Source organism: Arachis hypogaea, chromosome 8 (genome assembly GCF_003086295.3).
Source record: "Arachis hypogaea cultivar Tifrunner chromosome 8, arahy.Tifrunner.gnm2.J5K5, whole genome shotgun sequence".
In the NCBI taxonomy this organism is placed as follows: domain Eukaryota; kingdom Viridiplantae; phylum Streptophyta; class Magnoliopsida; order Fabales; family Fabaceae; genus Arachis; species Arachis hypogaea.
Window position 1 is genome coordinate 35,017,924 of NC_092043.1, and position 14,826 is coordinate 35,032,749.

At 30.2% G+C, this 14,826-nt stretch overlaps 1 protein-coding gene across 2 annotated transcripts; it reads right to left on the minus strand.

The window, feature by feature from the left end:
* Positions 1 to 4,399: 4,399 nt before the first annotated feature.
* Positions 4,400 to 8,732, minus strand: LOC112707194 (uncharacterized). 2 transcript variants are annotated; one of them, XM_025758829.3, is made up of 5 exons: positions 8,553 to 8,732; positions 6,406 to 8,367; positions 5,391 to 5,846; positions 4,825 to 4,997; positions 4,400 to 4,723 (listed from the first exon to the last, which is right to left on the minus strand). In XM_025758829.3, the coding sequence occupies exons 2-5, from the start codon at positions 8,345 to 8,347 to the stop codon at positions 4,541 to 4,543; spliced, it is 2,754 nt and encodes a 917-aa protein (XP_025614614.1). In that variant the 5' UTR covers positions 8,348 to 8,367; positions 8,553 to 8,732; the 3' UTR covers positions 4,400 to 4,540. The 2 variants fall into 2 exon arrangements, with proteins under 2 accessions (XP_025614614.1, XP_072057313.1); XM_072201212.1 differs by having other exon boundaries at positions 6,406 to 8,732.
* Between the last annotated feature and the right edge of the window lie 6,094 nt (positions 8,733 to 14,826).

Genomic DNA, 14,826 nt, shown 5'->3' on the forward strand with positions numbered 1-14,826 from the left:
ATATCTGAGTTTTGTCCATGTCTATCCAAACATAATACAGGACATTACATTAGTGTCTTGTCTATCGTATCCAAACACAATACATAAAAAATAATTTTTAATGTCTCTGTTCTATTGTCTCCATCTTAGTATCATGTTCTGTCTTATCTCTAAAAACAAACGTAACCTCATATACTCTCTATCTATACTAGCATTTACAGTATCTTACTATAATTAATCCTCTATATAATTAATAATTTTTCATAACATATTACTATAGTTGATAAAATTAATTTAACATAATTATTAATTTTTTATATCATATTAATATGATTAATAAAATTACTTTAAAAATTTACTATTTTTTCAGATCATATTACTATAATTTATAAAATTATTAAAAAAAAATAATTTTCTAAATTATATTACTATAATTCATAAATTTATTCTAAAAAACTATTAATTTCACATGACATCTTATTATAATTAATAAAATTATTTTTGATATTATTTAACTATAATTAATAAAATTAACATATCAAAATCACTACTTTTCAATATATTATTATAATCAATTAAATTATTTCAAATATTACTAATTTTTAGAATATCTTAGAAGATTGAACTGAATTATTTAACTCATAATAATTGGTTTAGAATATAGAATTAATTTTTTTTGGTGACTTGAATGTAGAATTAATTTAAAATATATAATTCATTTATTATTTATTTTTTCTTTTTTAAAAAATGCTTCATCCTTCTCAAAACTCCAACAAATAATGACTAATAGATAAATCTAACCAACCTTATTTTTTTGCTTTTTTGTTTAACAAAAAATTAAAAATCGTAAATTGTAATAATCCAACAAATTAAAAGGAAGATCTTATTGTAAAACTCACGCTCTCCTTGCTGTAAGGTTGTTGTGGGTCTAGAGCTTCACCAAGAAGACAGTACCAAAACCGCCATGGCCAATTGGAGAGGAGAAGGAGTTGATGGCGTGACGAAAAAGTGAGTAACAGATACAGTGGGGAGGTTTGGAGTCGTCGTCGGCGATAAAGATAGTGGAAGACGCAGTGAGCTTGCAACAGCGGAGAAAGAGGAGGAAGTTAAGAGAACGACGAAGAGGAAGAAGACATCTGCCCTATGTACACGCGACAGCATCTCCCTCCTAATCTGATCCCTACCATATCGTAATCCTTCACGTCGGCGCATCTGCGCCATGGTTGCTGTCGAGGCATTGCTGCACACCTGAAGTATTGTTGGTTGCGGGTGTTGGGGATGCCGTCATCGGGTTGGCAGCAAGGATATTGATCAAGAAGCTATCCTGCCCACACGCTGTGCTATCATCGGAGGTGAAGTCCCATCCTCTTTCACTTTGGCTTGATGTCCCCACTCCGACAACGATGTACAAAATAATATAACAAAAAAATTTTATTCAATAAAAATTTCATTAATTTTAAATTAATTTAAATATTTAATTTTTAATTTTTTGATATATTATCATAAAATATTTTAAATTTAACAACAATAACCATCATAAAATTAATATTTATAAAATTATCCTACTAACACAAAAATTATATAAAATATTAACTAGTCAATTATGTGAAATTAAATTTAAAAAGATCTATATGTTATATTAAAAAACATACAATAATCTAATAATTTCTTGTTAAAAATGCTTACGGGTCAGCTAAATCACTTTTTAGCAATTCATGCCAAACACTTTTGGCCTATCGAATCCGTCCCATCAAAGCATAATATACGTTTGGAAAGTTATCAGGTGTTCCTAACACCGGTGTTCCTGTTGTTTTAACCGTTGATTTTAATTAATATATATTATATATATTTTTTATAATTCAGATCAACGGTTAAAACAACTGAAACACCGGTGTTTCCGGTACACCTGATAACCTTCCTATACGTTTATTTTTTATTACAAAAAGTAAGCTGGATTAGCATACCGTAAAAATATGAGCAAATATAATTACTTATTTTAAATTTTTTTATTAGTTTTTAGTAATCATGAAAATAAATATATATTTATATAATATTACATAATCTTTTATCTTTTTATAAATATAAAGTATGTATTTTTTAAGAAATGGGTAATATTTTTTCAATAACTCTTAATTAATGAATACAGTGAATATTTAAATTATCTTTGACCTTTTTATAATCTATAATAAATTTTTTATTTAAAAGAGAAAGAAAAAAATATTTTGGAATAAAACGTATAAACACTCAATTCGGTCTCTTTTTATTTTTTCGAAGAACAAAACAATTCTATTAAAAAATATTTCGTCTTCTAACAAAAACTACAAATAACAAAGAACCAAATAATATTATTTAAAAATGCTATTAATTAGTATCAATATCATTCCTCTTAAGTATTTGGAGTTAATTAGTTAGTATTCAAAAAATTTAAGTATCGACAAAAAGGCATTTAAAAAATGTTATTAACAAAATGATCATTGAATAATTTGAAAATATGATAAAAATAATTAATAAATATTATTTTTTTAATAAATAACAAAAAAATTTTATATTTAATAAACGACTTATGTATTTGATCCAAAAATTTATGGTAATATTTGAATAAATATTTAAAAAATATAAAAAAAAGCAGAGCAAAATTTAATCTGTAAATTTTTTCTTTTATTTTTCAAAAAAAATATGGTCATTCATAATTTTCTTTTGAAAAGTTCACTTGAGATAAAATTACCAAAATTTAAGAATAAAAAATTTTTATTTTTTTAATAATATTTGTAAAATTTTGTATCAAAATATGATCTCTAAAATCTTTCTTAAAAAATATATTTCATATCTTTTTTTGTCACATTTTTAAATCTTTCGATAATTTATTTATTGTTAGCATCTTTTCGAGTTATTTTTGTCGGATGTAAACTTTTAAGTATTATTTTTAGTAATTTACTCTAAATATTTACTATATCATAGTGAAACCATTTCATGCATAGTTTGAAAATAACTCTTGTTTAGAAATGAAAATAATCTACGTACAAAACAGAAATTGAATAGATAAAATTTTCTTAAATATATAAGTATTATTTAATTATCATAATAAATTAAGGGTGTTGTTTAATATTGCATTGAAATAGCAATTCTTTGTTTTGGGACAAATATGTTAAACAGATAGAACATAAAGTAAAGTATTTTGATAAATGTTTAGTAAAGTTATACAATAATAATTGTATTTAATAAAATATCTTTTAAAATTTAAAATGATCATAATAGATATAACTAGAAAGAAAGATTTGATGGTAAATAAAATTTGACATCAATAATTTAAGATAAATCTAAATATTTATTAAAATATATGTTTATATTAGATTTTTTAATTTTAATAAATACAAACTAATTTTAAAAACACTCACATAAATACTTTAAAAAGCATCCTAAACATTTTAAATATATATATCAATTTAATTTATCAAACACATTTTTGAAAAACTTTATTACCAAACTTTAGTATAATAACATTAAAAAATTTATTAGGTATTGTAGTTTTGTAATTCTATTTGTAGGTTTTTACACAAAAATTTGGTATGTATTTAGATATCAACTTTACCCTTCTTATTTTATTTTATTATCATTCTCACTTTTCCATTTTGATAGGTGTCAAATAGATACTGAATTTTTAGAATGTTAAAAACATTTTACTAATTTAAAATTTTTAGAGACCGATTACAATTTTCAAAGATCCAGACATAAATGCAACTTTTGTAACTATATGTAAATCACAATAGGATACCACGGTTTAAGGTTTGAACTTAAACGACTATATTGTAGCGGTTTACGTTGAATTGTGCAAACAGAATTCGCTATACTCTATAGTGGTTTTTATAAAAATGGCGTCAATGAAGAAACCGCGATACCTTATAGCGGTTTCTTCTGACTGCTTGAAAAATGCCTATATATACCTAGTAACAGAATTATTGAGTGAAAGTTACGGTGTAAAGTTTACCAATAGAATCATTGAGTGTTTTATTGTTAGATCTGAAAATCAGTATATTGTAAAAATTAATTGTGTATGGGACAAAGTGAATGAAAAAATTGTTTATAAAATTCCGATTGCGATTGTATCATCTTTCGTAAAATATGAAACATTTGTAATAGAATCCGACAAAAATATACAGGTATTTATATATAATTGAAAAAGTTGCATTTGCATTTGATGCTTTAAAAAATTGTAATTTAATAACGTTTTTCTCCAAAAAATTTAAATAAATAAATTTCCCCAAAAACATTATTGCACTGAATTAGACGAATGAAGCAGGCTATTAGGCCATCACAAACTTTTCCATAAACCAACATGCAAAAGAATAGTTAAATTTTCTTTTTTTTTTTTCTTAAAAGAAAAAAAAAAGGAAAGATAAGTAGAAAAATTGAACAGATGAAATTTACCCTGAAAAATTTATATCATTACCTTTTGTTTTGTCAATTTTTCATTCTAGACACGTCTAAAAATCTAAAAATTAAGAGCATTGAAAACTCAACCTTTACATTTTTAGTATTTATGTATATTTATTATTTACACCCCCTAACTAGCACCTTTTCTTGTAACACTTTGGATGTTGGCCTTGACAATATTTACCATATGCCATTTTAGCTTAACAATGTGATCTTCAACCTCCTCAACCAGTTCTTTACATTCTATGTTGTTCTCTCTGATGAACTGCAGAACAGTTTTCAGGCTTGAAATTCCTTCATCTATGGACTCAACCTGAAGTTCAGTTTCAGCATGTCACTACCATGCTAAGAAGAAAAAGAATAAACAATAAAAAAAAGGCAACAAAAAAGACATGAAAAAAGAAAGAAAGAAACCTTAGTTTCAGTGGACTTGTTTTCCTTGTAATTGTTCTCACAATTCAACTTTGCTTTGTTCACATGTGCTTGCAACAGATGAATTGATTGATACTTCTCAGCCAACCCATATGCCCAAATGAAACTGACAGCTTCAATATACTGCTGATTCTTGATGAGATTCTCAACAAAACCTGTTAGATGCAGAAAAATCCCATGACACCAAGATCTAGCAGAAGAAGTCTTAACTAATGCAATTAAAAATTTAGAGGTGAATAGAGAACTTTTAAGAAAATACATACAATAGAAGATACTAAGAAGGTAGAGTCCATAAAATTTCCTATAACTGTTTCATATGATCAAATTTAACCAAGAGTTGTGCAATCTCTTCAAAAATATTTTCCACTAGTAATTTTTAAAGAAACAAGTATGCTTATATCCATAAAATTTTAGGGGAACAGAAACAAGTCATATCCTACATTTTTTGACAATTAATAGATATATATGATCATATGCCATATCAGAAATACTCTGAATCAATAAATGACAAAAGCTCTACTAAGCAAGACAGTTTTAAATTAACTTACCATAGATTTTATTCACAAAACCGAGAATCCGAAACAGCTCTACAGCTTCCTTGTGCCGAGCAGCAATTTGGAGAAACTTTAATATCTCATCCTCATCAAAAGAGGAAACTAATCCATAAGTTGACAAAATCATCAAGAAACCAAGAACTACTAAAGAATTTTCAGTACTTGCTCTCAAGTTAGCTTTCAAATAAAGTGCAAACTTCATTGCCTCTTCTCTAACATGAGGTTTAATGACAGGGGAGATTCTCATTAGCTGTTCAAGCAGAAAGATGTGGCTATGGTCTCCCTGGCTACAAAATGGAAGCATTGGATCTTTCATTATTTCCAAAATTAGTTCTGCTGGATCTGATTGACACTGCAGATAAACTAAAATGTTTTTGTGAAAATCTGTTTGCTCATCATTTGAGAAAAGCTCGAAACTTCTTACATCGCTGCCGCGACTTAATTGATTATCTGCATGTTAGCAGTAAGTATGATTAGCTAGCAGATACTTAATCCCTCTCCACCAAAAAAAACCATAACAAATCAAGTGTTATGGCACCATAGAATATAAATCTGAGCTGGTAAGATACATTGGTGACAGTTGAAAAGCCATTTACAAGAAAAAGTATTAAGGCACCATAATGAACTGTTTGAACTGATGTTGTAACTCAGAAGCCTAGCACCATGAACAATATATTTAGAAACAAAAATCTACATTAGTATTCTATATCTTTCTAGCAAATAGCAATGCAATAATGTTAACCACTTAACTTAGGAAGCAATTACTATGTAAGGCTTTTAGCAGTTAAGAGCTTTGACAAATGCTTACAAAAGAAAACTGGGGAGGGATCAATATAATTCCTTCAGTTTCACTATATATACATATGTTAAAACCCAGAGACACACAACAAAATCCTGAATTAAGATATTTTTAGTAAAATACATTAGACCAGGTTAATAGAAATATCAGAATCAATGAAAGAGTTGAAGTAATATTGTTTAAACAAACTAACAGCAGAAGCACATTTACCCTGCTCATTTTCCTCTCTCAATGATTTTTTCGACGGTTCAGACTGCAGTATTTTAAGCCCAAGATTCTTCCATTTCTCTTCAAATTGATTCTTTTTTGACTCAAAAATTTTCATCTCTGCTTCAAACTGCTTCTGTGTTGACTTGAGCATCTCCTTGTGCTTTGCATACTTTTTCTCTTTGAAGCTGAGCTTCTTCTCTAGTCTCTCGAATTGCTTCTCTTTTGACTTGAGTTTTTTTGTTCGTACTTCAATCTTACTCTCTCTTGACCTAAGCTTTTCCATCTGGCCTTCAAAATTCTTCTCTTTTAATTGGAGCTCCTTCAATTGGAACTCAAAATTCTCCTTATTTAATGCATACTTCTCGACTTGGCATTCGAGCTCCTTCTCTCTTGCGTCAAGCTCCTTAATCCAGCCTTTAATTTGGTTCTTTTCTGAATTGAGTTTCTTAACTTGTTCTTCATATTGCTTCTCTTTGGATTCAAGCTCCTTCAATTTGTATTCAAAATTCTCCTTGTTTCGTGCAAACTCCTCCACTTGGCTTTTAAGCTCCTTCTCTCTCGTTTCGTGCTCTTTCGCTTTACCTTCAATTTGACTGTTTTTTGAAGTGAGTTTGCTCACCTGTTCTTCATACTGCTTCTCTTTTGATTCAATCTCATTTAACTTGCAATCAAAATGTTCCTTTTTTAAGGCAAACTCCTCCACTTGGCTTTGAAGTTCTTTCTCTCTTGATTGGAGCTCTTTCACTTTGCCTTCAATTTCACTCTTCACTGAATTGAGCTTCTTCACTCGTTCTTCATAGTGCTTCTCTTTCGAATCAAGCTCATTTAATTTGCAGTCAAAATTCACCTTCATTAAAACAAACTCCTCCACTTGCTTTTTATGTTCCTCCTCTCTTAACTGGATCTCTTTCACTTTGCCTTCAATTTGCTTATTTTCTGACTCGAGTTCATTCACTCGTTCTTCATATTGCTTCTCTTTTGATTCAAGCTCTTCCACCCGTGCTGCAAATTCCTTTTCTTTGGACTGAAGCTCCTTCAACTGAACATGATGATATCCATTTAATGAAATTACCTTAAGTAACTTCCTATTTTCAAGTTGCAACTTCTCAGCTTCGGCATCAATCAGTTTCTTCATTGCATCAATCTCTCCCTCTTTGGTCTTAAGTTCCTTTGTACACTTAGCAATTTTCTTTGAAAGATCCTTCAGTTCCTCTTCCTTCATTTCCCTTTTCTTGTCAAAGTTATCCAGCACTAGAAGAAATTCTTTCTGTTCTACCTTGAGCTCCTCTTCACACTCTCTCCTCAAGTCCTCCATCAAATGGAGCTGTGATTCCTTTTCTTCAATTTGCTCATCATACTCTTCAAGTTCCCTCAACATCTTCTTGTGAAGTTCATCGCGTTCATTGATCACCATTGCCACTGCTTCAAGTTCCCTGACATATTGTTGCTCCTTTAACCTTAAATGCTTCCCAACTGTTCCTATCAGCTTCTGCATGTGATTGAACTGATCTCCCTTTGCTTCAAACTCTTTGTGGCGCCGTTCAATGCATCTTTGGATTGATCCATGTTCTCTCCTTTTGATTGTAAGATCCCAGGAATAAGAACTCAATTCTCCTTGAATAGAACCAACCTGTTTTCTCTTACTTTCAAGCTCTTTGCACAGCTCCTCAATATCTTTCTCTAGGGAGTGCAATTGCAACCTCTTCTCTTCAACTTCTCTCTTTGTTTGGCATTCCTCAATAGAATATTGAACCAATGCAGGTTCTTTATCTACCGAGTCCTGTTCAGAAGAGACTTTCAACTTCTTAACCGAAGATTGCAAGTAATCAAACTTATCTTGTTCTAGTAATCTCTTGCCATTACCAGTACAATCTTTGCTTCCTCCCTCAACTTCTGAAATACCCTTCTCAACAAAGCTATCATTTTTATCCTGAAAGCTCATTACTCACCTCAACTAAAATCCTGGGAGAAAAAGCGGACCAAAAAAAAAAATTTTTTTCACTAAGAAATGAGTTCTATCAACTGAATAATATCTCTAGGCATGGATGTTCAAGTAAAAGGAACAAACTTTAAAACGAAACATACAGAAATGAATCAAATGATAAAAATGAAAAACGATGAGGAGAGTGTAAGATAGATGGTGGTACCTTGAATGACAAGAATAGAAGAGGAAGGTGAAAACTTTATAGGATATAGAAGCAGAAAACAGAGCAAGGGAAGCTGAGAGGGTTAGAACGGAGAAGAGAAATGGTGTGTAAAAGACACAGTAGCATTTGGTTAGCCTTGTTCAATAAGGATTCATAGTACTATATCCGGAAAATTTCTGAGCTGTCCACTGTCTTTTGAAAGCTTGATCATTTGCTAAAGATTATTAGACAGACATTTTGAAGTTTGAACAAATCAAATGATGTTTTATTAATGTAAGCTGTGTTTAATAAGAGATGTTTAGTTAATTTTAACTCAATAGAAACTTTGAGTAACTAGGAAATTTAATGGAGTGAATACTCAATTCAATTTTTGATAATTTATTCGAAAGATTACGAGACTTTCAAATAAAAAAAATATTTTTTTAATACTTGATATTTAACTTTACGAGATTTGTTAGTTCCTGTATCAATAGTTTCTCTTCAAAATATACTCACATGACACGTTAATCACTAATATATCATCTATTTAATTTTTATAAACAAAAATAATTTAAAAATAAAAAATATTTCTTAATTTTTTACAATAAATTTAGCTATGTATTTGAAAAAGGTAAACAAAAAAATAAAAAGTAAAAATAAAATCTAAATGGCTTTGATAATTATAGAAATAATAGGTGTTCAATAAGTTTAGAAAAATCATGAGAAATTTAAAGAAAAAAAAGTTGATTTTTATTTTTCATGTCACATAAACTATTCTTTAATTAGAAAATAATGTTAGCTGTTCTTTCTTTAGTTGTTTCAAATATTATAAATTGCATTGCATATTTTGTATCAGATGAAAAATATAGTATTCACATCATATTAGAGAGTTAATATAATCAATCTTTTATATTGGTTTTGTCTTTACAAAATATATAGCAAGTACATTATTGTGGACAGTGATTAATTTCATATTACTTTGTTTTTATTATAAGTCCAAATTCCGTTGCAGACTCAACAATTGGTAATAGAACCAATATTATATTATTCATTATATGAGTGGTAAAATTCAAGTTTAAATACAACGGCTTCTACTAGTGGAAATGTTAAAGTTGGCAAATATGAAATCGAGAAATTTAATGGAAAAAATAATTTTTTCTATTGGAGGATGCAGATAAAAAATTTGCTTATATAATAGAAATTGCACAAGGCACTGGCGAAAAAAGAGAAAAAGTCAGAAGATATAAAGGATGAGAATTGGGAAGAATTAGATCTTGAAGCGCGGGTTGTGATAATCTTATGTCTTGAAAAATATGTTGCCTTCTTGGTGAATGAAGAAGCAATTGCAGCAGGCGTCTGGTTAAAGTTAGAGAATAACTTGATGACAAAGACTCTAACTAACAGGATCTACTATACTTAAAATCCAAATTGTATACCTGTAAGATAGAGGAAGGCACCTCAATCCGATAATATATTAATAAGTTTGATAAGATTATATCAAACTTAAAGGATATAGATGTGAAGATTGATGATGAGGATCAAGCACTCATATTATTACTTTCATTACCGAAGTCCTATGAAAATATGGTGCAGACTTTGATACTAGTAGGTGAGACTCTGACTATGGATAAGACGACGACATCACTTTTAGAAGATGATCTACGTAAGGTTGCTATGAGTGTAATATCGTCTTCAAATGGAAGATAGTATAATGATCAAATACAAGGATTGTTTACAGCTAGAGGGAGGAGTAATAAAAGAGGAAAAGGTAAGCGTGAAAAGTCTAGACTAAAATCTAGACCTCACGTGGAGAGAACATACTTTAAATATGGTGAGTTTGAACATTTTAAAGCAAATTGCCCAAATAAAAAGATAAATTCCAAGAAACAGAATAATGACAACTCAAAACAAAAATAAGAAGCAAGTTACGTCTCAAATGATGATGAAAATTGTTACTATATAATAAATTATTCTTACGAGATATCCGATAGGTGGATGCTTGATTCTGGGGCCTCTCACCATATGTGTCCAAATAGAAAATGGTTTACTACCTATCAAAGCACTAATAGCAGCACAGTTTTGATGGGCAACAATCATGCTTGCAAAACTGTAGAGGTAGGTACTATAAGAATCAAGATGCATAATTGAGTTTTAAAAACCTTGAAGAATGTGAAACATATTCCTGACTTGCGAAAAAATCTGATTTCTATAGGTTTATCAGAGAAAAATAGTTACAAAATTGTTGCTGAAAATGAGATTTTAAAAGTTGTTCATGGTTCTTTAGTAATGATGAAGGAGGTTCATCATGAATCTTTATCGGCTTTTGGGGACAACTGTTATAGGTGAGCTAGCAGTTGGAATTGGTTGAAGTAAAGACCAAACAAACTGCACGAGGATTTGGCACATGTGGCTTGGGCATATGTTAGAAAAGGGTCTATCATTGTTTAGCGAAAAAAATTTGCTGAAAAATATGAAGAAACCACAAATTGAGTTTCGTGAACACTGTGTATATGGAAAGACACATAGGGTAAACTTTTCTACAAGCAAACACAAAAGCAGAAGGTTGTTAGACTACGAGCATACTGATGTTTTGGGTCCGGCTAAAGTTACTTCTAAGAGTGGTTCCAGGTACTTTGTTATGTTTGTTGATGATTATTATTCAAGGTATGCTTGGGTTTACTTCCTCAAGCATAAGAATGAGGTATTTGATACTTTTAAGCGGTGGAGAACAATGGTTGAAAATAGAACAGGTGAAAAGCTACAAACTCTACGATCTGATAATGACACAGAGTATATGGATAGAGCTTTCAAGAAATTCTGTGATCAAGAAGACATTGTGAGACACTGACAGTTAGAGACATACCACAATAGAATAGAGTCACGGAGAGACTGAATCGTACACTATTTGAGAAGGCAAGGTGTATGCGATCTAATTCTGGGTTAGGTAGAGAATGGTGGGTTGAGTCAGTTGCTACAGTGTGCTATATAGTGAATCGATCTCCACATTCTTCTTTTGATGGAGACACACCTTATAAGGTGTAGTTAGAGGAACATATAGATTACGAGAAACTCAGAGTCTTTGGATGCACGGTTTATTATCATGTCAAAGACAATAAACTTGATGAAAGAGCTAAAAAGGCAATTTTTTGGGGTATCCAAGAGGGGTTCAAGGCTATCGCTTTTGGAGCGTAAGTGATTCTAAGTTTGTAATCAGTAAGAATGTGACCTTTAATGAAAGATCTATGGTAGCTTTGTCTAAAGTTATGACGCCAAATGATGATAATGTTGGAAAAATTATAAACACTAAAGTAGTGGAGATAGAGTCTAAAAACTAACCAATAAACTCTAGTCATGTTCAGGTGGAGCATCTTAATGCTATTCACGAAGATAAGGAGGACGATGAACTTGATCATGAGGATATTCAGTGAGAAAATACACATGTATTATAATAGCAACAGCAGAATTCTTTGGCATCCACTGGGCCAAAAAAAAATTACAAACTCATATAGAAATTGGGGTCAGACAAGCCTCTGAGACATTATGAAAAATTAAATTTGGTAGAGTATGCACTCTTGGTTGAGGATGATGAGCCAGTCACCTTCAAACAAGCTATCAAGGACAAGGATAGTGAGAGATGGTTGGTTGTTATGGAAGAAAATATGTAGTCTCTTCATAAAAACAAGGCATGGGAGGTGGTCCTATTGCCCGTGAAAAAGACTGCTATTGATTGTAAGTGGGTGTATAAAACAAAAGAATATCCTCCTAAATCGGAAGGTACAATATTCAAAATTAGGTTAGTGGCCAAGAGATTCGTAGAAAAAGAAGGAGTTGATTATAATAAGATATTTTCTTCTATGGTAAAACACACTTTTATTCGGATGTTTTTAAGTCTTGTAGCTCATAGTGATCTTGAGTTAGAATAACTAGATGTGAAGACAGTGTACTTACATGGTGATTTAGAGGAAGAAATTTACATGTATCAACCTGAGGGTTTCAAGATTGAGGGTAAAGAAGGTCAGATTTGTCGCTTGGGTACTGCGAGAAAAATTTTAGATATGGAGATTAGAAGAGAGAAAGATCAAAGCAAAATTTGTTCCTAAGCCAAAAAGGCTATATTGAATGGATTATCGAAAGGTTTGGAATGAAAAATGTTAAGCCAATGGTGACTCTATTGACTCCACATTTTAGGCTTTTAGGTAAACAATCTCTTACAACAGTAGAAGATAAGGCTTACATGGACAATGTACCTTACGCAAGTGTTGTAGGCACCTAATGTACGCTATGGTATGTACATGCCCAGACATTTCACAAGCAGTTAGTGTTATTAGCAGGTTTATGACAAATCTGGAGAAGACACACTGGGAAGCAGTCAAGTGGATATTAAGGTACTTGAAGGGTACCATTGGCACAGGTTTATGCTTTGGTCGTAAATCATCATGTTAAATTAGCGGTTTTATTGATTCTGATTATGCTGGTGATCTAGACAGACTACGATCTGCAACTAGTTATGTATCTAAAATCTATGGTGCTTCAGTTAGTTGTCGATCAATGTTACAAGCTATAATGGCACTATCTATTACAGAGGCTGAATACATGGTAATAGTAGAAGGGGTGAAGGAGGCATTGTGGTTAAGGGGTCTTCTAAATGATTTGGATTTTAAGTAAGGTTGTGTGAATCTTAGTTGTGATAGCCAAAGTGTGATTCATTTGGCTAAAAATCAGGTTCATCATGCTCATAGCAAACATATTGATCTTAGGTATCACTTTGTGCGTGATGTTATAGAGAAATGTGGCATTTTTCTTGTGAAGGTACACACAAACGAAAACCCAGCAGACATATTGACTAAAGTAGTATTGGAAAATAAATTTCAGTATTGCTTGGATTTGCTCAACATTATTCCCTATTAGGCATTACATGGCGAATATAGGAACTACGTTTGGTTTGATCCTGGTAAAGGGTATGTAGACAGTCATTGTCAAGATGATTTAACCAGATACGACTACTATAATTTGTTCGTTCAAAATTTGAGTCAGTTTATTAAATTGTGACCGAGGTAGAGAATTGTAGAAATAATAGGTGTTTAGTAAGATTAGAAAAACCATGAGAAATTAAAAAAAATAGTGGAGTTTTATTTTTCATGTCACATAAGCCTTCTTTAATTAGAAAACAATGTTAGCCGTTCTTTCTTTAGTTGTTTCAAGCATTATAAATTACATTGCATATGTTGTATCAGATAAAAATGCGTAGTATTCACATCATATTAGAGCGTTAATATAATCAATCTTTCGTATTAGTTTTGTCTTTACAAAATATAGAGCAAGTGCATCATTGTAGGTAGTGATTAATTTCATATTACTTTGTATCTATTAGAAGTCCAAATTCTGCTTAAGACTCAACAATAATTATCATTAAATGACAACAAAACTCCCAACAAAAAAGAATTTATTAATCTTAGTTAGTTATTAATGGATAAATTAACAGTTTAACATGTCATGTAAGTTTATTCCGTTAATATCGATAAAAAAATATTGATAGATGGACTAATCACTCACAAAATAAATATCAGAGACCAAAAAAAGTATTTATCTCTTTTAATTATTAACTATAATTTATTTATATTTTTGTATTATATATATAAATAAAAATACTATTTATATACCAAACACTCTTGACATTCGTATAAAAATATGGTTATTATTAATTAATTATATATTTAAATTTTTTAATAAATAAAATATAAAAAATATATTTAATTGTTAAAAAAATTTTAATATCAAAATAATATTATTATAATATATATAGGATTGATATATAAATATGATTTTAAAATTTTTAATGTACTAAAAATATGTTTCAGGATACTAAATTCTAATGAAACAAAATTGAGTATTGAAGTGTGATGGAGAAGAAGAGGTAGACTACAATAATAACAACAACGATCGTAGGGTCGAAAGCTGCAGCAACGGCAGAAAGCAACAATTGTGATGGTGACAATTTAAAAGAGAGAATAATTTTGAAATATTTGACAAATGTTAAAAATAAAAGCAAATCTTATTTATAGTAATTAAAGTGTATATCTTACCTACACCTTTTTAAATATGGAAAAGCCTTGTATTTGTACAAACAATAAACACTAATTATACATTTATACTTACTCAAAATAAAATTTCATCTCCGCGTGGCCGTTGAGTTTTTGTTTTTTTCTAACAGGTACTACATTAATTTCTTTGTCGTTAGCACTACGAACCTTACTTTAAATGGACAAAGTACTAGACTGTGCCCTATCCATTTCTT

Bases quoted from the DNA above. Each gene is read 5' to 3' on its own strand.
- LOC112707194 (XM_025758829.3), bottom strand. From the start codon at position 8,347: ATGAGCTTTCAGGATAAAAATGATAGCTTTGTTGAGAAGGGTATTTCA. The intron at 5,847-6,405 runs GTAAATGTGCTT...GCTAACATGCAG, and splicing joins GAGAGAGGAAAATGAGCAGG to ATAATCAATTAAGTCGCGGC. The intron at 4,724-4,824 runs GTTTCTTTCTTT...ACTGAACTTCAG, and splicing joins ACAAGTCCACTGAAACTAAG to GTTGAGTCCATAGATGAAGG.